General features: G+C 56.3%; 3 protein-coding genes across 6 annotated transcripts; 1 reads left to right on the top strand and 2 right to left on the bottom strand.

The window, feature by feature from the left end:
* Positions 1–5,146: 5,146 nt before the first annotated feature.
* Tbc1d10c (TBC1 domain family member 10C) lies at positions 5,147–12,098 on the bottom strand. The gene is made up of 9 exons (XM_026396611.2): positions 11,696–12,098; positions 10,875–10,974; positions 10,556–10,663; positions 10,373–10,479; positions 10,092–10,206; positions 9,405–9,470; positions 9,102–9,291; positions 7,304–7,458; positions 5,147–7,005 (listed from the first exon to the last, which is right to left on the bottom strand). The coding sequence occupies exons 1-9, from the start codon at positions 11,845–11,847 to the stop codon at positions 6,658–6,660; spliced, it is 1,341 nt and encodes a 446-aa protein (XP_026252396.1). The 5' UTR covers positions 11,848–12,098; the 3' UTR covers positions 5,147–6,657.
* Positions 12,099–13,032: 934 nt separating this feature from the next.
* Positions 13,033–16,105, top strand: Ppp1ca (protein phosphatase 1 catalytic subunit alpha). Its single transcript, XM_026396567.2, has 7 exons — positions 13,033–13,171; positions 13,684–13,815; positions 13,964–14,194; positions 14,699–14,803; positions 15,147–15,370; positions 15,453–15,587; positions 15,660–16,105. The coding sequence occupies exons 1-7, from the start codon at positions 13,117–13,119 to the stop codon at positions 15,768–15,770; spliced, it is 993 nt and encodes a 330-aa protein (XP_026252352.1). The 5' UTR covers positions 13,033–13,116; the 3' UTR covers positions 15,771–16,105.
* Positions 16,106–16,197: 92 nt separating this feature from the next.
* Positions 16,198–21,471, bottom strand: Rad9a (RAD9 checkpoint clamp component A). 4 transcript variants are annotated; one of them, XM_026396565.2, is made up of 11 exons: positions 21,324–21,471; positions 21,169–21,239; positions 20,658–20,714; positions 20,151–20,265; positions 19,962–20,061; positions 18,401–18,510; positions 18,203–18,315; positions 18,062–18,126; positions 17,830–17,967; positions 16,916–17,099; positions 16,198–16,840 (listed from the first exon to the last, which is right to left on the bottom strand). In XM_026396565.2, the coding sequence occupies exons 1-11, from the start codon at positions 21,355–21,357 to the stop codon at positions 16,745–16,747; spliced, it is 1,083 nt and encodes a 360-aa protein (XP_026252350.2). In that variant the 5' UTR covers positions 21,358–21,471; the 3' UTR covers positions 16,198–16,744. The 4 variants fall into 4 exon arrangements, with proteins under 4 accessions (XP_026252350.2, XP_026252349.2, XP_026252348.2 ...); XM_026396564.2 differs by having other exon boundaries at positions 18,203–18,312; positions 20,658–20,786; XM_026396563.2 differs by having other exon boundaries at positions 20,658–20,786.
* Positions 21,472–23,145: the final 1,674 nt, after the last annotated feature.

Raw genomic sequence — 23,145 nt, forward strand, 5'->3', positions numbered from 1 at the left:
GACAGTCCTTGGGACAGCGGGGGATCTTCAGAGAGAAACCGAGTCCTGACATAGGCCAGTGGCAAATGGACCGGGACTGTAGGAGGGTCGCAGACACAGGGACAGGGAGACCCTGACGGAGAAGAGATGGAAAGGGAGGCGGGCGGGCGGGGCCGGCGCGAACCGAAGCTGGTACTGCAGCCGCCGGGACGCGGGGGCGGGGCTCGCGGTCCCCAGCCTTGCCCTTAGATGGAGGCCCGGCTCCCCAGCGCACCCTGCCCCGCAGGCGGCTGTCGTTCCAGCCAGGAGCGCTTGGCCCCGCTGCAGATTCTTTGAAAAGCCTTTTGGGCCAGGGTCTCAAAAGACACAGTGTGGAGTTCCCGCTTCACCTCACCTCTTCTCCTCGCGCCTGCCAGGCTGGCAACCACTCAGCAAGATGCTCCCTGGAGGGCAGTCCCAGGGCAGGGACCTATACCCTCTTCCCTGGCAGCGAAAGGAGAGAAGCACAGTGGTGGCCAACAGGGCAGGGGGCAAGGGTGCCCCTTCCCTGACTCGGAAGGGGGCTCTCCGTTAGCAGCTAGATTCTCTGCCTTTATGCATTGGAAAGTGAGGCTCAGAGTGGGGTGTGATTTGAGATTTTGTGACTGAGAGAGCTGGGATCTTCCCTCTGCCAGAATGTATGCATATAGGTACAGGGAGCAGCGCGGTGCTGTCCCACTCCCGGGCCACCCTGGCTGGATACCAAGGGTTTACTTTGTAAGTAAGAAAGATAAAAATTCTGGGATATCCTAAATTTAATTACGAAGTTGAGAGGAAGATGGAAAGGAGGAGAAATAAGTTAATTATCTAACAGCTTCAGCCAAACCAACAACAAAAATGTGGTTTTGTTTGTTTGCTTATCTGTTTTGGTACTGGGGCTTAAACACAGGGGTGCTCTACCACTGAGCTCCGTCCCCAGCCCTTTTCATTTTTCATTTGGAGTTAAGGTCTTGCTAAGTTGCCCAGGCCTGGAACTTGTGATTGTCTTGTCTCAGCCTCCCAAGTAGCTGGGGTTGCAGGTGTGTGCCACCACACCTGGCTTCCACTTTTTTTTCTGTCTGCAGCGCTTAGGATGGAACCCAGTGCTACCTGCACACAAGGGAAGTGCTCCACCACTGAGCTGCGTTCCCCAGCCCAGCTCCATGTTCCCAAACATGCTGAAGCTTTGACTCAGAGCCCCAGGAGTTGATCCAAAATGTCACTACATTTTACAGCCCCAGCCGGTCAAGAAGCAGCCTCTCTTCTTCCCAATTGCCCTTCTGTCCCACAACTCCGCTGGCTTCACCTTGTCCCTCCCCTCTTATCTATCGATAGCCAGTGTAGATTCAATATGAACAATTTAGGCTTCCTTTTCCCCAAAATGTTAATTATAATGACTCCAGATTTTTAGATGTGGTGGGCATTTTCCCAGCTGCTTTCCAGCCGTGCAGCTGGTGGTTGTGGGAACCTGTCCCTCACCATCTGGCTCACATCCATAATGGTTCAATAAACCCTTTTCTTTCAGAGATCTCTGTATCAACAGTTTTGGAGGACTGAGCATGGTGACACGTGTCTGTCATCCCAGCAGCTTGGGAGGCCGAGGCAGGAGGATCACAAGTTCGAGGCCAGCCTGGGCAAATTAGTGAGACCCTGCTTCAGACAAAAAAAAAAGGGGGCTGGAGAGGGCTGGGGTTGTGGCTCAGTGGTAGAGCACCTGCCTGGCCCCTGTGAGGCACTGGGTTCTATCCCCAGCACTGCATAAAAATCAACCAATAAATGAAATAAAGGTGTTGTGTCCATCTACAACTAAAAGGAGGGGGTAGGTGCTGAGAGCCATTAGCCAAGTAGGTATGACAATTTCCTTGCCAGGGTACCCCATGTTGCTTAGAGGAAGGACTCGTGGAAATGGACTTGCCTTGGACATTCGCTGTGACATTGCATGTATGTTTGAGAAAGGTGACCCTGCTCAAGGACCAGGGTGGATCCCGGTTTAAGGAGGATCCTACTGGATTAGGGAGGATCCAGGTTTAGGGTGTATCCTGCTGGGAATAGGGATTATCCTGCTGCCTCAGGCCCGCTCCCAGAGTATTTGGGATTCAGAACGTGTTTGTAGAGGGCCGGTGTGAGTTCGGGAATAAAGAATTGCTGTTTGAATCTACAAAGCTGTGAGTGGCTCGTGATTTTGTGCCCAGCCAGACTGTGGCAGGTAGGAATGGAGCTCAGTGATAGCGCACCCTGGGTTCAATCCTATTTTGAGGAGAAAACTGGGGTCCAGAGAGGGTGAGAGAGGATTTCCTGTGCAGGAACTTAGTAGGGAGTTCAAGGTTGGCCTCTGAGAACCTGGGAGAAATTGGGAAGAGGGGAACCTCCGTAGCAGCTGGCAGGGCACTGTGGGCCCTTCCTCTGATCCAAGGTGAGGATCCATTTGCCTTTCCACTGCTTTGTGTACCCCCATGTCCTCTGGGCTGATGCAGGCCCACAGACCGCCCTAGGTGCCATCCCCCCCTAGGTGCCATCCCCCCTTGTCCCCACACAGATGTGCACCACTGCACTGCACCTGGCTTCTACTTCTTAAAATTTTTCTCTTTTTGCAGTGCTGAGGATGGAACCCAGGGCCACCTGCACACAGGTGCTCCTGGGTGTGCTGCTTCCCTGTTCTGAGCCACTTTCCAGAAGAGCACATAGGGTGATGATGATCTCACCAAGTATGATTGTGCAGGTTGCTCACTGCACAAAGGTACCTGGCTGAGTAGTTGCTCCCCACTCTGGCACATCATGTACCCTGGCAGGGCCCATGAGAATGTGTGCATACAGTAGGTGTTCATGTGAGGAGGGAGCCTGTTCTTTTCTGGCCTGACTTTTCAGTTGGGGTTCCTGTAGAGTGGATGATAATGGAAACTGCAGAAGGGGCACTGAAAAAATGCTTCCCTGAGTAGGAAAGACTGACAGCACCCAGCCAGAGGGGCCCCGTGGAGACCACTCACTCCTCAGGCCTGTTTCAAGGGGGCCACTGCCACTGTGCTCCCCCCAGTGCCAACCAAGGTCCAGCCCCGGTGGGGGGAGTGAGGGTCCAGAGTGGTCCTGAAGGAGGAGTGGTGTCGGCGAAAGAAGAAGAGTCGGACGGCAGGTTGCAAGTGACAGCAGCCTCCGAAGACATCTCATGCTGCCTCGAGAGGGATCTTTATTTTTATACTTTTAAAAAAAGATTGATTTTCTTTTTAGTTACAGGTGCACACAATATCTTTATTTTATTTTTATGTGGTGCTGAGGATCAAACCCAGGGCCCCACGCATGCCAGGTAGATGCTCTACCTCGGAGCCACATCTCCAGCCCTAGTTTTATACTTTTTTTACAGATGTTTTTTCAGGTAGTTAATGGATAGCTTCAAAGTCCAAAACTTTTTTTTTAAAAGAGAGAGAGAGAATTTTTTTAATATTTATTTTTCAGTTTTCGGTGGACACTACATCTTTATTTTGTGTGGTGCTGAGGATCGAACCTGGGCCGCACGCATGCCAGGCGAGCACATTACCTACCACTTGAGCCACATCCCTAGCCCCAAAACTTTTTTGATTTACATAATTTTCAAGAAGTACGATCTTTTCTGACATACACTAATTACCTAAGATATTGAGTACATTGTTCAAAATATTTTTCTGTAACTGTAGAAAATCATAATTAAGCTTTTACGTTTTCACCTCAATCTCTAGGTACTAGGCGACACAACCAGACTACATGACTCCTGACCTATTATTCACTTGTAAATTTAAAGCATACCTATAATTATTTCATTAACTTTTAACTTTTAAAGCATACTTATGATTATTGGTAAGCTTTCTTACTTCTAAACTAAAATCCCAGTAAAACACACTTAAAGTAGTGAAAGTCTATTATTTAAAAGCCTACTACTCTGAAGTGCCTCTAAAATCTATCTATGTTAATTTTATATCATTCTATTTTTAATAGAATTTTCTTTTTTTCATATGACCTATTCAACTGCTTTCTTAGAGAACTCCCTTGATCCTTGGTCAAAGCACACCAGTTCTTTTGTCTTTGTAATCTTTAACTAAAGGGCAGGCTTTACACCTCAACCCATTTGTCATTTATATTAACTATGTGTTTTCCATTTTCATAAGTTTCTGTGTAAGGCAAAGAAGGGTCTATTGGTTGGGGAATGTGTTTTTATTAGCCTCTTGTCCCGGAGGGGACACCATAAGCTACATACGGTGGTACGTTGGCACAGCGATCGTTTTTCCGTAGCTAGGCTATTGTACAGGTTGTGGCTTTAGGATGGGGTTGGGGGTTATGTAAATTGTTAACTATGGGATAAATATTTCTCGTTGCTTAGGCTTGAGGAATAACACCATTGATTGTATCCTGAAAGACACTGAAACGCACCTCATGGCCTGTCTCCCTGGTATCCTTGGTCTCATTCTGGGAATTTTCCTGCGATCTCAGGCAATACGTACTTTTATTATTGAGTGGCGTATGCCCTGTTATCCGTATCATGAGGATCATAAACAAAACACTTAACATTCTTAATGGTTCTGGTTTCCAGATGGTGAGGCCCTGCTGCAGTGTCCCCCACGCTGTGACCCTGTCTGACAGCGGGTGCAGGAACGCCTTCACCACCCCAGCTCATGGCCTTCTGCCTCCCCTGGTCTCCCAGCAGAACTGCGGGACAGTGGTTCATGGGTGGACTCCCCCCACTGTACAGAGCCGGAGGGGCCACCTATAGACCCCTCTAGGGTCTCAGGCTCTGTACTCAGCTCCTCTGCCTCTCACTGTGGCCTTGGGCTGAGCTCTCAGCATCTCAGAGCCTCCCTCTCTCTAGTAAGGCCGTCTGTGTTGGGGCCACCCGTAGAAAAATGCAGGGTGGGTGCAGATCTGAGAAAGGGCTTTAAGAACTTTAGGCTGGGTGAGGTGGCACACACCTGCAATCCCAGTGGCTTGGGAGGCTGAGGCAGGAGGATCTCAAGTTCAAAGCCAGCCTTAGCAAATTAGGCCCTAAGCAACTCAGTGAGACCCGGTCTCTTAACAGAATTCAAAAAAGGGCTGCGGATGTGGCCCGGTGGTTAAGTGCTCCTGGTTGCCAAAAAAAAAGGACAGAACAGAACAGAACTTCAGGTAAGACTGTTATTAAGGTCCAGGTATCCAGTGAGCTGGGAAGAGGAAAGCAGGAGGACCCTGGAGGTCCCCACTGCCGCCCCACAGGCAGGAGAGCTGGAGCCTGGGCTGGCTCAGGAAGGGAGTGAAGAAGCACAGAGGACGTCCAGGAGGGCAGGCCAAGGTGGGGATCCAGGGGGGCTGGTTCATGGGCTGCCAAGGGCAGGGCCTGGAGTAAATCTTGGGTCATCGTAGGCCTTGGGTCAAGTTCCTCCTCTCCTGAGCCTCAGTTTCCCCAGAGAAACTACAGATATGGGTCTGGCCCTCCAGGAGTCCCTCCTCCAGGCAGCAGGCTCTGTGGGAGTGGGACAGGTCTGCTGCACCCAGGCCTGGCCAGGCCCCTAGTGGGTGCCACAGAACATACAGGTTGAGTGCATTTCTGCAGCCTGTGGGTAGACAGAACGCTCCAGTTTCAGACTCTGACAGGGGCCATGCCAATGGCCAGCACAGTCATGGTGACGGGCTGTCCCCATGGAAGCCTGGGCCTCCAGACACTTCCTCCTGTGCCCCTGCTCTGTTCTTTACCCGTGGCCTGTTAAGGAACTGCCAGGGCAGGCAACAGGGAGATGGGGATGGGCACTGTGGGGACACGGGCACCAGTCCTGTTGTCTTGACAGTGGCTCATGTCCCAAGCACCCCAGGCACCCACGGGGGCAATTAGTGAGTGTGGGAGGGGGTTTCCATGGTGGCGGTCTCGAGGGGGAGCACTGGGGCTTAGGGAGAGACAAGAGCTGGCGGGACCTTTCTCCTTTGTCCGGGGCACACTAGGCCTTTGTTCTTTCTGGCTCCCTCTGACTGACAGGACCAGGAGCATGGGTGAGGGGGCACGGAAGTGGGTGGGAGTCCCTCCACCCCGGGGAGTCCTGAACCAGCCTAGGGGGAGGGGAATGAGGGGTGGAATAGAGACTAGCCCCGACTCCTGGGCCCAGCGGCCACTGGGGAGCCCTCCTCCCAAGGTGCACGAGCCTTACCTGCCCCCAAGAGGCCGGAGCAAGGTGGTTTACCAGCACAGCTCTCTTGCTGGTAAACAGCTTCCCCAGAAGCCAATGGGCAGCCTCAGGGAGTCCCCAGTCAGAAAGGAGAGGGCAGGTCTGGAGGGTGGGTGAGGGCAGGAGGGGAAGGGGTGGCAGGTCCAGGGACAGGGCGCAGGGCTTCTGCCGATCCATCCAGGCATCTGCTCAGTCAGACTTTATTCCAGGTCCTCCAGGAGCCCTCAAGGGTCCCTTAGTCCAGCCAGCAGCCTCACCCCACAATCTTCCAGCTCTTTGATACAGGCACCAAGACAGGTTCACAGGTGGTTGGCCAGCCTGCCCCACATGCCCCCTTCTGTGACCTTTGATCTCATGCCCGACACAGTCCATAAAGTCCCACTCTGCATGGTCCTCACTGGGAACAAAGATGAGTCACCAAATCCCAGCAGTAAAGTACAGTGCTCACAGTCAGGGCTGGCATCAGCCACTCAGGTGATTGGGACTGGGGACTGAGTCCATGGCACCTTCAGAAGCGGGTGTCCAAAAAGGAGGCAGAACCTCGATGGGGCCTGGGGGCACCCTCCATGGGGGGTCCCCTGGACCGAGTCAGGAGCCCATGGAAAGTCTTGCCACGAGTCTGGGGTTTGCGTCGTGGTGGCGTGGTCTCCTCTGGGGGCTGCACCACGATTCGAGGTACCTCAGGCCTGGCACTCCCTCGTGCCCCTGCCAACTGCTGGGCCTCGAAGATGGCCTGGGCCCCAGGAAGGCGGGCCTGTGGCCGAGGTAGTGGCTCAGATGCTGACTTGGACAGCTGGGCCAGCTGGACCCTGATCTCCCGCTGCAGGTCCCGCTCTGACAGGGCCACGCTGTGTACCTGTGGGGAGCAGTTGGTGCAGAATTTACTGGGACCAGAGCACAGGCAGGAAACCCTGAGGTCTCCACGGGCAGGCAGTACACAGCCCCAGGAAGTGGCTAAGGGCTGAGGGACTCGAAGGCAGCCTAGCGGGGGGGAGCCACAGAAAGTCACTTGAGCCTGGGGTTTTCACGTTCTCTGCAGCTCAGAGGACAGGAGCCGAGTGTGTTCTCACTGGGGCTTCCAGCTTGGTGACTCGGTTTACCCAGCTGTGCATCAGGGGCTGGGTCATCGAGGAGGGTGGGCAGGGGGCACCCACCTGGGACATGAAGACCTCTTCCTGCAGCTGAGCGGGAGGGATAGCTCGAAGGGCACCAAGCGTCTCCAGGAGTCCTGGGCAGGCCATGCGCTGTTCTGCAGTGCCCAGTGCCAGGCGCACCAGTGTCAGCCCCACTCGGAACAGCACCTTGGCACCTGCAGCCAGGGACTCACTCACAGGAAGCCAGCCTTTCCCTCGGCCATTCACCTGAACCTGCCCCCAGTCATGCTCTCTCCACCAGCCTGCAGCTCTGCCACCACCCAACTTAGGCCAGGAGCAATGACAGAGGGAAGACCATGATTTGGGGACTGCAGGCCCCTGCACTGGCCAACTCAGCCTCAGGAGCCCCAGACACTTCCAGGCAGAGCAGCCTGCCAGGAGCCAGGGGAGACCGAGAGCACACACCAAGCCTTCTCTGGGCCTCGGCTTCCTTCCTTTATTTGTTTGTGGTGCTAGGGATCAAACCCAGGGCCTTCTGCATCCAAGGCAAGCGCTCTACCACCTGAGCTCTATCCTCTATATGGGAAGGTCCAACGGGTGCCTCGGGACTTTCCAGCTTGGATCTGTGACCCTCTGGTTCTAGGAAGATTCTAGGCAGAGCTGCTCTCATGCCTGAACCAAGAGCACAGGGCTCATGTGCCTGTGCACAAATATGCACCCTCACACACACCACACACATGACCTTGAGCCACTCCTGGAGCCTCACAGTTCCTTCCTGGCAGCCTCTGATTCGCTGAGAAGAGCAGCCAGGGGGCCAGAAAGGCCCAGTGACAACTGTGACTTGTAAAGGAACAATTGACACTGCTAACGTCATCATCTCTATTAAAGGGTGTCCGTGCAATGCCTGTCCTCAGGTGGAGGGGGCAGGGATCACCTCAGTCACCACAAATGACCCTGCCCTCGGGGTCTGAGGCTGGAGGGGAGGTGACACATGGATGGTGACTTGGACGGACACCAGTGGTCCTCCCTGTGTGGAAGATCTGAAGCCAGTAGAGAGGTACTACTCAATCACCACTGCTTTTTTAGGGACAAGCTCTGGACATCACAGGTGGGGTGCTTATGGGGCTATCGAGGCACGTCAAGAAGACCCCAAGACTGCCTGGCTCTCCCCTCGTGATCCTCCCGTTCTTTGCTCCCAACTTCCACCCACGACCCTTCTGTTTACCTCCAGCCAGAGCACCTTTAAAGATAGCAAGAACTTCCTGCCACTTTCCTGACACTCTGTCACATCCTTTGTTTTATTTTCTTCATGGCACTATGACATTCTATAAATATCTCCTTAATTTGGCTACAGTCACTTCCCACCCCACCCCACCCCCACCAGAATGAAGGTCTGGAACACTTGGCATTTCGTGTTGCCAGAGCCACCCTCGCCTGGTGCCCGGCTGTGCTCGGCAGTCGGCTGTGGGCTCCAGGAGGAGCCTCCTCCCTCAGCCAAGTCCCAGTCCTGCCCGCCTCTGAGCTGCTCAGATGCCAGGCGCTGGGATCAGTCCAGCTCCCTCCACCTTCAGCAGAAACCTCCTGGCCCAGCCCTGGCCCAGCCCTGGCCCAGGCAGTGCTGGCCTCCCTGTGGTACTCCCCATCACAGGAGGGGGCTCCAATGCACTCCACTGGTGATGCACCACCTGGGACAAGGCTGTCTTCTCCAGAGCCACATCCAACCCCCCACCCCCCCGGTTCAAGGCCCCAAAAGACTGGGAGTGGCAGTTACCAAGCAGAATAAACTGAGAGCTAGTGAGCGGGCTCCCCAGTGCACCCCAAATCTCTGGACCCCAGCCACTGGGGCTGCCCCACTCACCCTCGCTGAGGAAAGCATCCCAGATGCGCAGCACCGTGGGGAATGGCAGGGAGCGGGCGAAGAGGCACAGGAACCACTCAGGCAGGTAGAGCAGGGGCCCGACGCCCACCTGCTGCAGGTGCTTGTGCACACGTGGGAGCAGCCGCCGTAGCAGGGCCATGAAGACCTCCGCGTCCAGACGCACAGCCTCCTGTGACCACGTCCATCAACTCAGCTGGCCAGAGCCGCCCAACACCTCTACTCCCTGAACCCAGGTTTCTGCAGCCCCCACCCTTTGCCTCCTGCCCCATCCCAGCCTCTCACCATGTGGGGCCCATAGTAGCCAGGAAGGTAGACCTCGCAGATCTGCACCAAGCACCAGAAGGCCTCCTACAGGTAGGGCACAGGCCTGTGAGTGCCCACTGAGCAAGGGCCATACTGGGAGGCAGGAGGGGAAGCAGGTGCAGGAGCCCTGTCAGGAGCCTGGACTCAGGGCAACTCCTGCTCTGCTCAGGGTCTGGTGGCTGGCTCTTACCAGAAGCCCCCCTCTTCCCAAGACAAGGCCAACAGATGGGCTTAGGGGTCGGATGTTACAGGGCTCAGGGTGCTGGACTCGAGGGTCACAGAGCCAGGGCAAGGGTTGAGAGGGTCATAAAGTTCAAGTCCTGGATTCCTAGGATCATTGGCGACAGAGTCCATGATCACAGGATTCAGAATCAAGAGGCAAAAAAATTAAGGTGACAATGTCCAGACTCCTAGATCACTTGGATAAGGGACGGGGTCAAGGGGTCTGTGTTCCTGGAGTCAAGGTCATTAGGCTTCAAGATCACTAAGTGAGGTTGGAGGCCATGAGGCCCTGAGTCTCCAGACAAGGTCTGAGAGTAAAGGATCCCGAGGCTAGAGTTATTGAGGTTGGAGGTCATAGGTCCAGAGCTCAGGATCAATTGTGTGGGGACCCAGGTCACTAGGGATCGCGGGTGGGGGTCTCCAGGCAGGGTTGAGCTCACTTACCTCCGGAGGCAGGTACATGAGCAGCACAGCCGCCACAGGGCCCTGGGCCTGGCAATAGCCCTGCTCCGGTCTATACAGGGTGTAGGCCTTGAGAACCTGCAGGAGCCCCTGCTGCCTGTGCCAGAAGACCCCATCAGGGGCTAGGTCCCCAGACACCCCCTCCCACCCTCTGTGGCCTCTACCCAGGCTACAACCTCCCTGGACCTTGTTGGGTCCCCTGAGATGAAAGGATGTAAAGCTACAGTGGGGAATGGGGTCCCTGGGTATTGCTGGCCTCGTACCCATGACCCTGGGGTGACACAAACATCTCATGTAGAGGGAACTGACGGTGTAGGTCTCTGCCAATGGTCTCCATCCACTGTGGGTCTCCAGGGGCTTCTGCCAGCTCCTGCAGGTGGACAGGAAGGTGGGTACAAGGATCCAGGGAAATACGGAGCTCTGGGAAGGGGAGGTAATTCCCTTACCTGATAGGTGCCAGGGCTGTTCTTCTGACACACCTGAGCCCCACACAGCAGAGGCCAGCACCGGGCCCGCAGAGCTGAAGGGATGCCCTTCCGGCACTGCATCTTTACCTGTGGGCCAGGCAGAGGGGCTTCATTAGGTTGACCTTACTTGCTGCTGTTGACAGGTCCCTGGCACACTCCCATAGGCCACGGGGCCACCTGAGGGGGAGGGGGCAAAGGTAGGAGGTGCTGGGTCACCGCATGGGCAAATTTTATTAAGGCAATGGGTGAGGCAGAGAGGAAGGAGGCAAGGGGGCCTGATGGGTCACTCTTCTCTCACCTTCTTGTACCGTCGGGACATGGTCTTCTCCCAGTGTGAGGTCATCTCTACCCATTTCATCTCTCTTTGGCGGATAAGGTCTGCAGGGGGGTGACCTGGCCTGGGAACCCACAGCACATGTATCCAGGTGCTGGTAGCTGTTCCTCGGAGCCCACACCTTCCCCCTCCAGATAACTCAGGGAAACCTAGTTCCTGGCACTGGGGCTCTCTAGGGAGTCCTAGAGGGTGACCTGTGACCCAGAAGCTGTCAATGATAGTCGTGGGGATAGGAAAGGATAGAGCTCTGATGTGGGCAGAAACAGGAACAAAATTAAAGGGTGTAACTATGGGCTGGAGAGGAGCTGGGTGACTGTCACCCAGGTCAGGAACACAGACAATTCGTATGGAAAGCTGGCCGGACAGAGCCCTGGACTAGAAGCCAGGGGTCCAAGTTTGAGTCTACTTCTGTCTTGGACCCGTTACGTGACCTAAGACAAATTTCTGTCTTTCTCTGGACTCGTTTTCCTGTCTGCACACTGGGCAGGGGAGAAGAGCTGTGGGTTCTGTGACTTGGATCTGAGATTCCCGGGCCAGAGATAATAAAAAGGGAAAGATGTTCACCCCCCTTAGAAGCTGAGGTAAAAGAGACATACAGGAACCTGCCCTTCCCACTTTAGGATGACTCCTGGAGCTTGAGGAGGGATGACACTGGCTGAGTCTCTGTCCAGTCCAGCTACCAGACCCTCCCCAGATCCTTGAAGTTGAGTCTCACTCCAGAATTCAGCCCTCACGCCCATCCTCGGTCCCTGCACCCTGCCATCGCCCACCCCTGCCCCACTTACCCTGGCTCTGCTGAGCTGCCCCCAATGAAGCCGTAGCGGTCAGCCTGGCGATAGGGGCCAGGCCCACTCAGTTCTGAGTCAGACCCCAAAGAGCTGGAATCATCCTGCAGCTCAGAAGACTGCACTAGGTCCTCCCCCAGGGCCTGGGCCATGGCGCCTTAGACCCCAAAATGCCACTGGCTGAAAGACCTGGGGAGAATCAACGTGAGGGGCGGCTCCTGGCCAACCTGGGGCCTGGGTTCCAGTCAACCACTGCCCGGCCTCAGAGGGAGATTTCAGGATATTTGAACAAGCCCCCTATGTGCCCTCTTTTACTGGGGAGTGGGCTAGTCCCCGAGGTGACATAAAGGCCAGGCCTCCATAGAGACCAGGCCCCGGGCCCAGCCTGTCCCCACCAGTTCAGCTCACCTCCCTGCTCTACCTCACCTCCTCCTCTCACTTCCTCCTCAGACTCAGCTTCAGTGAGCGGTTGGGGGCCCCTCCCAAGTATGTATGGGGGGGTCACCCCTTCCTCTCTGAGGCTCTTCCTGCCTGCCCCTGTGCCCCTGAACCTCGGCTCCTCCCACCTCCCCCTATGCCTGTCCGTTGGGGCCTGGAGTCTGCCAGAGGTGAAAAGCCAGGTCATTTCCAGTTTTGAGGTTACTGGTATGTAAAACACCCAACTCGGGGTTCCAATAAGATTTCTAGTTTACTTTATGTTTGCTCTCTATAAGGTAATCCTTTTAATATGCACACAATGCAATATTACTATGCTACTCAAAAAGTAACTATGAGACTCATAAAAAATATTAATTTAGCAAGCACCCAGGCAATGTGCATGACAGTACGCTTGGGGTTCAGTGGCAGGTGTCCTTGGATCTGCTCAGCTGCCTGGGGGCCACAGAGACACAGGAGAATATGATGAGCCCTAGGTCTTGGAATAGCCCCCTGCTATCTCCAAGCCATAGTTTCCTTTTCTGCACTTGGAGGTTTTATGCTGTAGTGTTTGGGGATGTGATTATTAACGTGCTCACACTCAGGGCAGGAATAGGAAGGGGTGTTAAGGCTTCAAGAGAAAAACAACTTCCAGGTACTTCCGGTCCCAAATTATCTGAACACAGCTGGGTAACTCCTTAAGGGCGGGACCAGACCAAACTCCACCCACCAATCCCCGCTGGGCCCACCCCGTCGACTGAGACTCCGCCCCCGGGCCGTCGCGGCCGTGGCGCTTCACGTCCAGCGGAGGCGCTAGAGCGCGGGAGACGGCGGGGCGCGGCGGGGTGCGGCGCGGCGCGGCGCGGCGGGGCGGGCGGCCAGGAGGCGGGGCGGCGGGCCGGGGCGGGCCGGGGCGGGCGGAAGGAGCGCCAGGCCGGAAGAAGGCTGCGGGAGGGCGGGAGAGAGGAGCGGGCCCGGAGCTGCTGGGCCGGAGCGGCGGCGCCGCCATGTCAGACAGCGAGAAGCTCAATTTGGACTCTATCATCGGGCGCTTGCTGGAAGGTTGGCCGGGGTGGGGAAGGTCCGCGCCCTGGCCCCCTGCCCAGCCCGGAAGTGGCCGCGGGAGGGCCTGACCCTCCCGGGGCCAGCGTCGACTGGGCGGGGACGCGCCGCGAGGTCCCGTGGCCACGGCGCACCCCCCCTCCCCAGAGGCGCGCCTCAGGGGTCCGGGCCTCCCCGGCAGGCGGAGCAACTCCCTCTCCTGGGCAGGGGCGCACGGGTGGCCTGGGCTCCTAGGGCAAGGGAGAAACCTGTGCAGCGTAGCCAGGAAGGGCGCTGCTTTGAGCTCTGGGTGACAGGCCCCTGCGCACAGCAGCCCCCTGTGGAGGGCCCCCAGGGTAGTTGGGGGTCTTGTTGGGAGGCTTGAGGAGAAACTCCCTGGAGGCCCCGCAGCAGTAGCTGGCCTGGCCAAGCCCGGGCCCAGCCGCCCCCAGAGGTACCCAAGGGGCCACCTGAGTTGCCCACCCACCTCCTGTCCGGGGGGCCAGGCTCCCAACACCCCATTCCGCCCCCAGTGCAGGGCTCACGACCTGGGAAGAATGTACAGCTGACAGAGAACGAGATCCGTGGTCTGTGCCTCAAATCCCGGGAGATATTCCTGAGCCAGCCCATTCTTCTGGAGCTGGAGGCTCCCCTCAAGATCTGCGGTGAGGCCCCCCAGGACCTTTTGGCTTCCTGAAAGTGGCATTGCCCCCCTCCCCAGAATTCCTGAATCCCTCTTCCCTCCAGCCCATTTCTGGTCCTGGGTTCAAGTGCACATCTGGCACCTAGCTTACTCAGTTTCCTGGGTCACAGGTGACATCCACGGCCAGTACTATGACCTCCTGCGGCTGTTTGAGTATGGTGGCTTCCCTCCAGAGAGCAACTACCTCTTTCTGGGGGACTATGTAGACCGGGGCAAGCAGTCTTTGGAGACCATCTGCCTGCTACTGGCCTATAAGATCAAGTACCCTGAGAACTTCTTCCTGCTGCGCGGGAACCACGAGTGTGCCAGCATCAACCGCATCTATGGCTTCTACGATGAATGTGAGTGGTCTGATTGTTGGACCCAAACTGCATACACTACTCTTCATGGGACCCTGGCAGATCCCTGGTGGGCTGGTCATTTCCTGCCCTGTTCTCTTGGCCTGAGTGAGGCCTGGCACCAAAGAGGGGTCTGGTGAATGGATGCTGCCTGGAGGACTGTGCATTTACTACACTTCCCATTAAGGCCCTGCCTGGGAACACACCCCTCCAGTATATCCTTTACTTAGGATGCTTGTGCTTGTGTGGCCTGGTCCTACTCCTGGGGTGGGGGAAGGTTCTGACCCCCAAGGTTGAACCAGATTGGAACCCAGATTTTTACAGACTCAGGTGCTTTAGAATTACTCCTAGATGACTGGTAGGGGCCAGGTGTGGGCTTGAGCCTTCCTTGCCTTCCAGTCTCCTTTTCTAGCTTACCCTGAACACTCACAAAGTACTCTGGAGGGCCTGGAGAACCAGGATGGGGTGGGCAGGCCTCCCCACAAGCCGTCTCCTTCCCCTGGGCAGGCAAGAGACGCTACAACATCAAACTGTGGAAAACATTCACCGACTGCTTCAACTGCCTGCCCATTGCAGCCATTGTGGACGAGAAGATCTTCTGCTGCCACGGAGGTGAGGGTGGCTGTGGGCACATGCTGAGGAAATGCCTGAGAAGGCGCACAGGACACGTCCCTGGGGCCTCCAAACAAAGCTCTTAGCAGGACTATTCCTAGTTGTCTCAAACAGCTCTCCTTAGGTCTAATCTTGGATGTCACTGACAGGAAGTCCCCCTGTGCCACACTGTTAGGCTGCACTCTTTTCCTGTTGTGGCATTCTGCATCCTGCAGTGTCTTCCTTCAGGGAGCTCTGGGCTTGAGAGTTAGGACATCTTTGTACTTATGCTTGGGACTTGAATCTGCCTGCCTGGGCTCCTGCGACCAGGATGCTTGTTTGAGGAAATGTCCTGTCCCCTCAGGCCTGTCTCCAGATCTGCAGTCCATGGAGCAGATTCGGCGTATCATGCGGCCCACAGACGTGCCTGACCAAGGCCTGCTGTGTGACTTGCTGTGGTCTGACCCCGACAAGGATGTGCAGGGCTGGGGCGAGAATGACCGTGGCGTCTCCTTTACTTTTGGGGCTGAGGTGGTGGCCAAGTTCCTGCACAAGCACGACTTGGACCTCATCTGCCGGGCACACCAGGTGGGCCAACAGCCCTGGATAGGGGCAGGAAGGACAATGGGAAAGCCATGCTTATGGACCTAACTGCTCCCATCCTGCCCAGGTGGTAGAAGATGGCTATGAGTTCTTTGCCAAGCGGCAGCTGGTAACACTTTTCTCAGCTCCCAATTACTGTGGTGAGTTTGACAATGCTGGTGCCATGATGAGTGTGGATGAGACCCTCATGTGCTCCTTCCAGGTAGGTGTGGGGAAGGGGCTGGTGGGCCCTGTGGCCCAGCACTGTGAGCCTGATTATCTTTGTCTCTTTTAGATCCTCAAGCCCGCTGACAAGAACAAGGGGAAATATGGGCAGTTCAGTGGCCTGAACCCTGGAGGCCGACCCATCACCCCACCCCGCAACTCCGCCAAAGCCAAGAAATAACCTCCGTGTGCCACCCTCTGCCCCAGATGATGGATTGATTGTAGAGAAATCATGCTGCCATGGGGATCACACAGGCCCCTTAGGCCCACCCATCACGGGGAACATGGAGCCTTGGTGTATTTTTCTTTTTTTAATGAATAAATAGCAGCGTCCAATCCCCCAGGGCTCCTTCCCACCTGTACCTGTGGTGGGTACAAGTGGGATCCTGGGGCTGAGGCTGCAGCTCAGGGCAATGGCAGGCCAGATTGTGGGTCTCCAGCCGTGCTTGGCCACAGGGCTGGCAGCCGGATCCTGGGGGAACCCATCTGGTCTCTTGAATAAAGGTCAAAGCTGGATTTCTCTCCATGTCCTCTGTCTCTCTTGTCCCAAACACTGCTGGCAGCCTTTCTGCACAGAAACACTAAGGCAGGCAGGCTTGCTGGGCTCAGGCCCAGCCACACACTTGGGTCCAGAGGCTCTTGGAATTCCAAGCGAGGGCCAGATGACAGTGAAAAAGCAAGAGAAACAGTCCTTTCCATCCACAGAGTCCCAGAGATGTGCCCAGCATTTGTGGGAAGGGCATTCATGATTGGCAGAGAGAGTGGATCAGCAGGGGCAGGAGCCCCATTGTGATTTTTTTCCTAGGGAGGAAAGGGAGGGAGGCAGGCTTCCAGCCCTGGCCAGATGGCCACAGCCTGGCCTGAGCCTAAATGGTAAATTAGGGGTAAGGAACCTCCTGTCAGTGTAGCTTGGCACCCGGCCAGGGAAGAGATGTGACTGGTTGCAGGCTGTGGGGATGGCAGGACTCAGGCCAGGCAGGTGAGCTGGGCAGCCCTGCAGCAGCCAGCCAGGTAGGTCCTGTAGGAGGCCGCAGAACTGCCAGCTCACTACCAGCACTGTCAGATTCTCTACTCTCCCCTGGACCGAGGTCCAGCCTTGCCGCTGGCTGAGGCTTTTAGTCCACAGCCTTTGGACACATGCTGGGGGTTCTCAGTTCAGCCTTCACCATCACTGTCTTCAGCCAGCACAGGGTTGGGGCCCTGGGGAGAGTGGACTGGGGCCAGGATGGAGCCAAAGAACAGCGAGCGGAACTGGAAAGAGGAGAAAGCCAATGAGCTCTCTAGGCGGCTCCTTCCTCGCCTCCCAGCCCCTACCCCCAGCCCTACCTTCTTGGGTGGGGGAGTCCCAGGCACTGTACTGGGCTCAGCTTCATCTTCCTCCTCTGAGGCGGGGCCAGGGGAAAGGGAAATGGAGGGCAGTGCCCGTGGGCCCTCACTGCCTACAGTGGTTTCCATAGCGATCATGTAAGAGTCAATGTCATCACTGGCAAAGTCATCCAGGTGGGATGTGCTGTAGGCAAAAATGGAGTATCAGAAACAGGGAGAGAAAAGGGGGCATAGGAAGGCCCCACCCTGGAGGGCTCAGAGAAGGCTCTGGGGCCTAAATCTGCTGGTGAGATCTTGGTTTTATTACTTCCTGATTGGCTGGAGAGAGAGGATGCAGGGGTTAAGTGGGGGCTTCCTGGAGGGGGTGGGCCTGGAATCCCTTTGATCCAAGTTCTAGTAGGGGCCTGAGGGAGGCATCCTGGGGCTAGTTTAGCTCAGCTGGGGGAAGGGAGCAGCAAGTCCTGAGCATGAGGCCACATGGGGCCCAAGCCCCCACCTTCCCAGGGGGACAGAGCTGGAGAGCACCAGAGCCCAGGGATGTGCTGGGCGGGGGGCCAGGCCAAACTTCCTCTGCCTGGGCCCATCCTCCCCAACCCACCTGCCCTTCTAGCCACCTGCTTCCCCTACCCCAGGAAGCTCCCTGCCTCCCAGCAGCCCTTTTCCTCCTTGGCCTGGGAGGAGGCTCAGAGGGAAAGCCTCAGCCAGAGAAGGAAGTCAGCTGGACCTTGGGGATGCCTCCCTGGGTGGGAGGGGTCTCTGAGTACAGCTGACCATGAAGGCTGAGCCTGCAGGGCTGGGGCCTGACAGGAAGTTTGTGTGTGTGTGTGTTGGGGGGAGGTGCACAAGCTGGAAGCAGCAAGCTCATGTGGGGTGCACAAAGACGAGGGGAAGAATGGGTGGAGGGGTGCCCTCACCTGGGAGCCTGCAACTGAGGCACTGGCCTGTGGAGCTCTGGGGAGCCCAAGTCCTGGGAGTGCAGGTTCGGCTCTGAGAGTGTGGCCAAGACAAAGTGGCCATCCAGCAAAGAGTCCTCAATGGTGAAGATGGCTGGCCTGGGCAAGGGACAGGGTCTCTAAACTAGGTGATTCCATTCCCCTCCTGGCAGGACACAGCCCTTCTCCCTCCCGTCCTCAAGCTGAGAATTACCTGCCTGGAGCATCAAAGTGAACGCTAAGAGGCAAATGTGCTGATTCTGCAAAGCTCAGGAGGCCCTGGGAGGAAAGAAGCAGGCAGTGAGGGCCTGGGCTGGGCAGGAGGACAGGGCAGTGGGTGTGGTGGGAAGCTCACGCGGAATTCCTTGAGGCAGAAAGTGATGGCCACTCCTTCTGGGGCCTGCAACTGCTGGAAATCCTCCTCCCCAATGCTCATCTCAGTCACCATGGCTTTGACGGTGCTGTCTGCTGGACAGGCACAAGGAAGAACTTGAGCCCCTGCGTCTCTGGGCCCAGCTCCAGCTCCCCACCAGGGCATGTCTGGCTCCCTCACCTGCCTCCTCCTCCAGGTAGCTTCGAAGAATGACCCGGCGGCCACGGCCAATGCCCAATGTCACTTCAGCCAATGTGGGGGGAAAGGGCAGAATGGCCTCCCCCAGGATCCTGTGTGGGCAATGACATAACGACATGTATTCAGTGTGCAGGCCTAGCATGCCTGGGAAGGACAGGACAGGATAAGCAGAATGTGACCCCTGCCTGGTCAAAAGTTTCCCAGGTATGGGAGAGAAGGCAGTGGGAAGTCTGGGCAAGCACATGTGATCATGCAGGGCTGGGCCACCATACTCATGCCAGTCCTAGAACCTGGCCCTCAGAGCACTTATGTGCTTGTCTCCCAGAGATACATACTATTAAGTAAAATTACACATAAAATAATACGGAATTTGCCTTAAAACAACAAGGGACAGGAACTGGCCTATACTTCTGTATGTATTTGAAACTTTAAAAAAAAAAGAGAGAGAGAGAGAGAGAGAGAGAGAGAGAGAGATAAACAACTGCCCATGTTTAAAAAGGGAGAGAGCTGGCACAGTGGTACAGGCCTGTAATCCAAATGACTCAGGAGGCTGAGGCAGGAGGACTGCAAGTTGGAGGCTAGCCTGGGCAAATTAGCAAGACTCTGTCCCCAAATAAAAACTTAAAAAAAAAAGGCTGGATATTTAGCTCAATGGTAGAGCCCCCCTGGTTTCAATCCCTAGTGCTATAAAAATAAATAAGGAAATGAATAAATATAGAAAGGATAGCAAAAGAAGAGACGCCCAATGCAGACCAAGGGGACAGCATTCTCGTTCTCCATACAAAGGAGTCCTGATCACTGCTGCCTCAATGTAACCTGGAGAAGCACACATTAGGACCTGAAAGGACCTTCAGTCACCAAGAGAAATAAACGGAACCTTGGGCAACTTGAATGTGAACAGCGTCCAGCATGGAGCAATGAAAGCTGACTCCTCCCCTGGCCCACATGGCCCCTCTGGGCTTTGCCTGCCCAGAACGACTGTACCCTCATGGCGGACTATTTGGTAGCCCTCCTGGACCCCAACTTCCCTGTCCCGCTTCCTGCCTTGGGGACCGCCCAAGGCCAGAGCCTGGGCAGTTAGGAAGAGAGACTGCCCTTAAATGGGAATACCCTCAGGACGACCAGACCAAAAAAGGGCTTTGAACTTTTGAGGCACAAGGTTAAAGACAGACCTGCAAGGTGACTTAAGTCAATCAAGTGACCTGACAGCAGCCAGATGACCTCTTTAGGACATAAGTGAGAAGGGTGTGAGCAGCAGAAAGCCAAGCCAGACCTCCGGGGTGGAGAAGACAGCTCCTAGAGACCGTGAGGACAATGCGGCAAGGGAGCATTTGCCGGCACCCTCCACACTGCCCTCTGCTTTTAAAGAGTCAGGGAAGGGCCCCAACCAGGGTAAGGAGCCCTTGACACTGGGCTGAAGAGTCTTTGAGGGTCACAGAAACCCTGGAGGGAAAATGAAAGAGGTGCCTTCTTAAACTGACCTGTAAAGTCACAAAGAAGGAAGAAAGACCCAGGGCTGAGCTTGTGGCAGGGGTGTGCTCACCGTGCTGGGGCGCGGAGCACATGGGGGCACAAGGATGGGTCGAAGACAGCCTGCAGGGATTCGCAGTCCTGGAAGGACAGGTTGTGAGTCTTCCTCACCCCTGGATGGGCAGACAGGGTTTCAACAGGCCTTGCCAACCTCCCCCCCAACCCCCAAGGGCATTCCTTAACTGGCCAGGCGCCTGCTCACCATACTTGCAGTGCAGCTGGACCACCAGGCGGCTGTTCCTGTCATTCAGAGAGATGCAGCATTTTTCCACAGTCTTCTCCAGCATGGCCAGAGAGCGGAAGACGGACAGGAAGGACTGAGCAGGAAATGGACACATCAGCCTGGCACTGCACCTCTGTCCATCACCTCTCCCATCCATATAGGTCCTGGCCCACCACTGGCCATGCAAAAAACACTGGGAAAGGAGCTCCCATGACATGGGTGACATATGTACACTTCCAGGCCTTGTCCATACTGTTCCCTCTGCCTGATAAAGCTTAAAAAACCTGCTTACTTTTCTTGACCCACTTGAATGTCACCACCCTCTCCAGGTCTCTATCATCAACTGCCTTCTCCATCTCCCATTACCCTCTGTGAACACCCACTGTATTTTGCATGTATTTTCCAACTCTAGAGTGCTCCAGAGCAGACACAGCTAGTGGAGATGCCCAGGTGGAGAAAGGGCACCCCTGTTGAGAAAGGCCTCACCTTCATCAGGATCTTACAGCGCAGCAGGTCCTGACCAGGGGTGGCTGCCTGGTATTGCTGGAAGAAGAGGGGGGCAAACAGGAAACACGCATAGGCAGAGCGGGAGGAGTTCACGGTCCGGAGGGAGAGCTGGGCCCGAAGCAGGGAAGGGGACAGGACATGGTCAGAAGCAGCAACAGGCCCAACCCTCTGGTCCTCCCCCTCCACTGTCATCTGTCGGAACCTAATCTGCCTTCCCCTGGGAGTCGTCAAGGCACTCAGCTCCCCTCCCACAGCCCAGACCCTCGGTCCTGCCCCCTAGTTATCTGTCACCCCTATCCTTCCACTGAGCACTCCAGGGAGGGCAAGTACACAGAGTGTACACGCAGGCCTGGAAAGGCGACTGGGTGCAAGCTGACAGACAGCACCGGGGGAGCAAACTTCGCAGGCAAATCTGCTCATGGTCACCACCCTGGGCACCGGGAGCACTGAGACCCGGCTGGAACCGCCCCCGCACGCTCCAGCCCCTCACCCCGTCCTCCAAAGGTTCCAGGTACAGCTCGTCCCCGATACGGGACAGGGAGTGGACGGCCTTGCCCAGCACTGCGGGGAGGAGAGCAGAGGGGGGGTTAGGCGGGCGCCTCGGGCCGGCTCACGTGCCCCGCAGCCAGGCCAGCCAGAACTCACCCTTTACGTTTCCACCCGTGACCAGGCACTTCATGCTGTCCCCAGCAACAAACCCGGGCCTAGCCTGCGACTCAGCTGAGCCTGGGGACCCGCCCGCGGCGTATTCCCGCACCGGGTTCCAGCGGCCACAGCCAGAGTCCCAGGTTCCCTTCCCGCGCGCCGCCCCCGGCCGGCCCGCCCCCGCCTCCTTATTGGTCCATACAAGGCGCCTCGGTCACGTGGGAAAAACGTTCGCAGGTTCTTCGGTCACGTGACGGAGCTGGCTTCCTTGGGTTGGGCCCGGTGACGTGACCCTGGGCGTGGCATCCACGTTGCGGGTGGCGTTTCCCTTCCCCGACCCGGTCCCGCCCTCTGCACCCCTGGAGAGCTGGGCTGCTAGCCTGGGCGCGCGGTGAGCAGCGCGGTGGGCTGCGCGGCGGAACGCCGAGAGCAAGGACGCAGATCTAGGGCGCGAGGTGCCTGTGCTGAGGACGCAGAGCTGGAGATGGAGGGGCCGCCCGGGTCACGTAGTACAGATTTCCTGGGCGTCTGTCCGGCCACACAGGTCGTGGCAAGACTGTCCGCATCCAAGCGGGGTTAGGGACTCGGACACAAGCAGCAGCCATCAGCTCCAAAAAGAGGTTAAAGTAACTTACTGCAGGAGCCAGGAGTGGAAAGGGGGTGTTCATTCTGGCATCAAGGATCCTTCATCGATTCTCTTCTTTGATATACAGAGAAAGAAGATTCTGCCAGCAGAAAGAGTGTACCTGGCAGAGGGAGGAGCTAACGCAGAGGCTCGGCAGTGCGCAGGAGAGCGAACCCGCTCTGTGAGCTTTGCAGAGGGGTTGGGGCTGCCAGAGGCGAGGAGGGGCACGACCGGGAAGCCCTGAAAATGGATGAAAAGGAATCGTGGTTATGCACGTTTTGCAAAGACCCTAGTTCGAAGGAGCGTGTGTTCATCGGCTGCAAAGTCTCCCGCTTGCTCTGGACTTCTGTTCCCAAGAGTGTGGAAGGGAGATCCTGGAGGGCTCGCTGACCCCGAGTTCCCCGCAGCAACACTTTTGATGTGGCTCTCTGAAGGGCTTCGGCAAGCGTCCTTTGTTCCTGTAGGGCCGGCCTTGCCCTTCTGGTTCTTTGGGTGGTGGGGAGGCTGCGTGTGTCCCCTAGCCTCTTGCTCTCCAGGCTCACTTTCATTCTTTATCGCCTTACCCTCAAATCCTTATTGGAGGACGTTGCTTTCCCTTTTCCCTCCAATGTTCCCCCTCCCAGCCCTTAGTTCAGCCGACTGACCCCATCCTCCTCTTTTCCTGGGTGCAATCCTTCAGTAGATCCTGATTGCTATACTCTCCAGATGGCATCATGGCCCTCCTCTTTGAGCCACCTGTCTGTCACCTGGATGACTACAACAGCACTCAGAGGCCTTCAGCCTCCACCCTATCCCAGCTACTTCTCCCTCCATGCAGCAGAAGGGCCTCTACCTTGTCTTCATGTTCCAGTGGTTGCCATAAAATCCAGACTCTTGACCCTGAACCTGCAGGATCCCAGGTCCCACCCATCTCTCCACCTGTCTCCTCCCTTTGATCATCTGTGTGCCTTGCCAGTTCTCTGGACCACTTCCACCACTCCTCCTGGGACCTAGGGATCTTGGCACCTCCTGTTCCCTCCACTGTGGCCTTCTGCCTTCTCTCAAGCTGACTTCTTTTCCTTGGGCTCAGCTGCAGCAGCACCTACAGGCCTTCACTGCCCGCTCCTGTTGTCCTCTCTAGCTAAGAGACCAGCCCAGTTGGGGCCATGATGCTTATCATTGCAACATTATTTCATATGTTTATTTACTTAATGTCTA

Source organism: Urocitellus parryii, chromosome 4, assembly GCF_045843805.1.
Source record: "Urocitellus parryii isolate mUroPar1 chromosome 4, mUroPar1.hap1, whole genome shotgun sequence".
Lineage (NCBI taxonomy): Eukaryota > Metazoa > Chordata > Mammalia > Rodentia > Sciuridae > Urocitellus > Urocitellus parryii.

Coding starts and splice junctions, on each gene's coding strand:
- Tbc1d10c (XM_026396611.2), bottom strand. CDS start 11,847: ATGGCCCAGGCCCTGGGGGAGGACCTAGTGCAGTCTTCTGAGCTGCAG. Junction 10,207..10,372: donor GTGTCACCCCAGGGTCATGG/GTACGAGGCCAG, acceptor CTTCTGGCACAG/GCAGCAGGGGCTCCTGCAGG. Junction 9,471..10,091: donor TCATGTACCTGCCTCCGGAG/GTAAGTGAGCTC, acceptor CCCTACCTGTAG/GAGGCCTTCTGGTGCTTGGT.
- Ppp1ca (XM_026396567.2), top strand. CDS start 13,117: ATGTCAGACAGCGAGAAGCTCAATTTGGACTCTATCATCGGGCGCTTG. Junction 14,195..14,698: donor CTATGGCTTCTACGATGAAT/GTGAGTGGTCTG, acceptor TCCCCTGGGCAG/GCAAGAGACGCTACAACATC. Junction 14,804..15,146: donor GATCTTCTGCTGCCACGGAG/GTGAGGGTGGCT, acceptor CTGTCCCCTCAG/GCCTGTCTCCAGATCTGCAG.
- Rad9a (XM_026396563.2), bottom strand. CDS start 21,357: ATGAAGTGCCTGGTCACGGGTGGAAACGTAAAGG. Junction 20,062..20,150: donor CCAGCTGCACTGCAAGTATG/GTGAGCAGGCGC, acceptor CTGCCCATCCAG/GGGTGAGGAAGACTCACAAC. Junction 18,511..19,961: donor GTGCTCCGCGCCCCAGCACG/GTGAGCACACCC, acceptor TTGCCCACACAG/GATCCTGGGGGAGGCCATTC.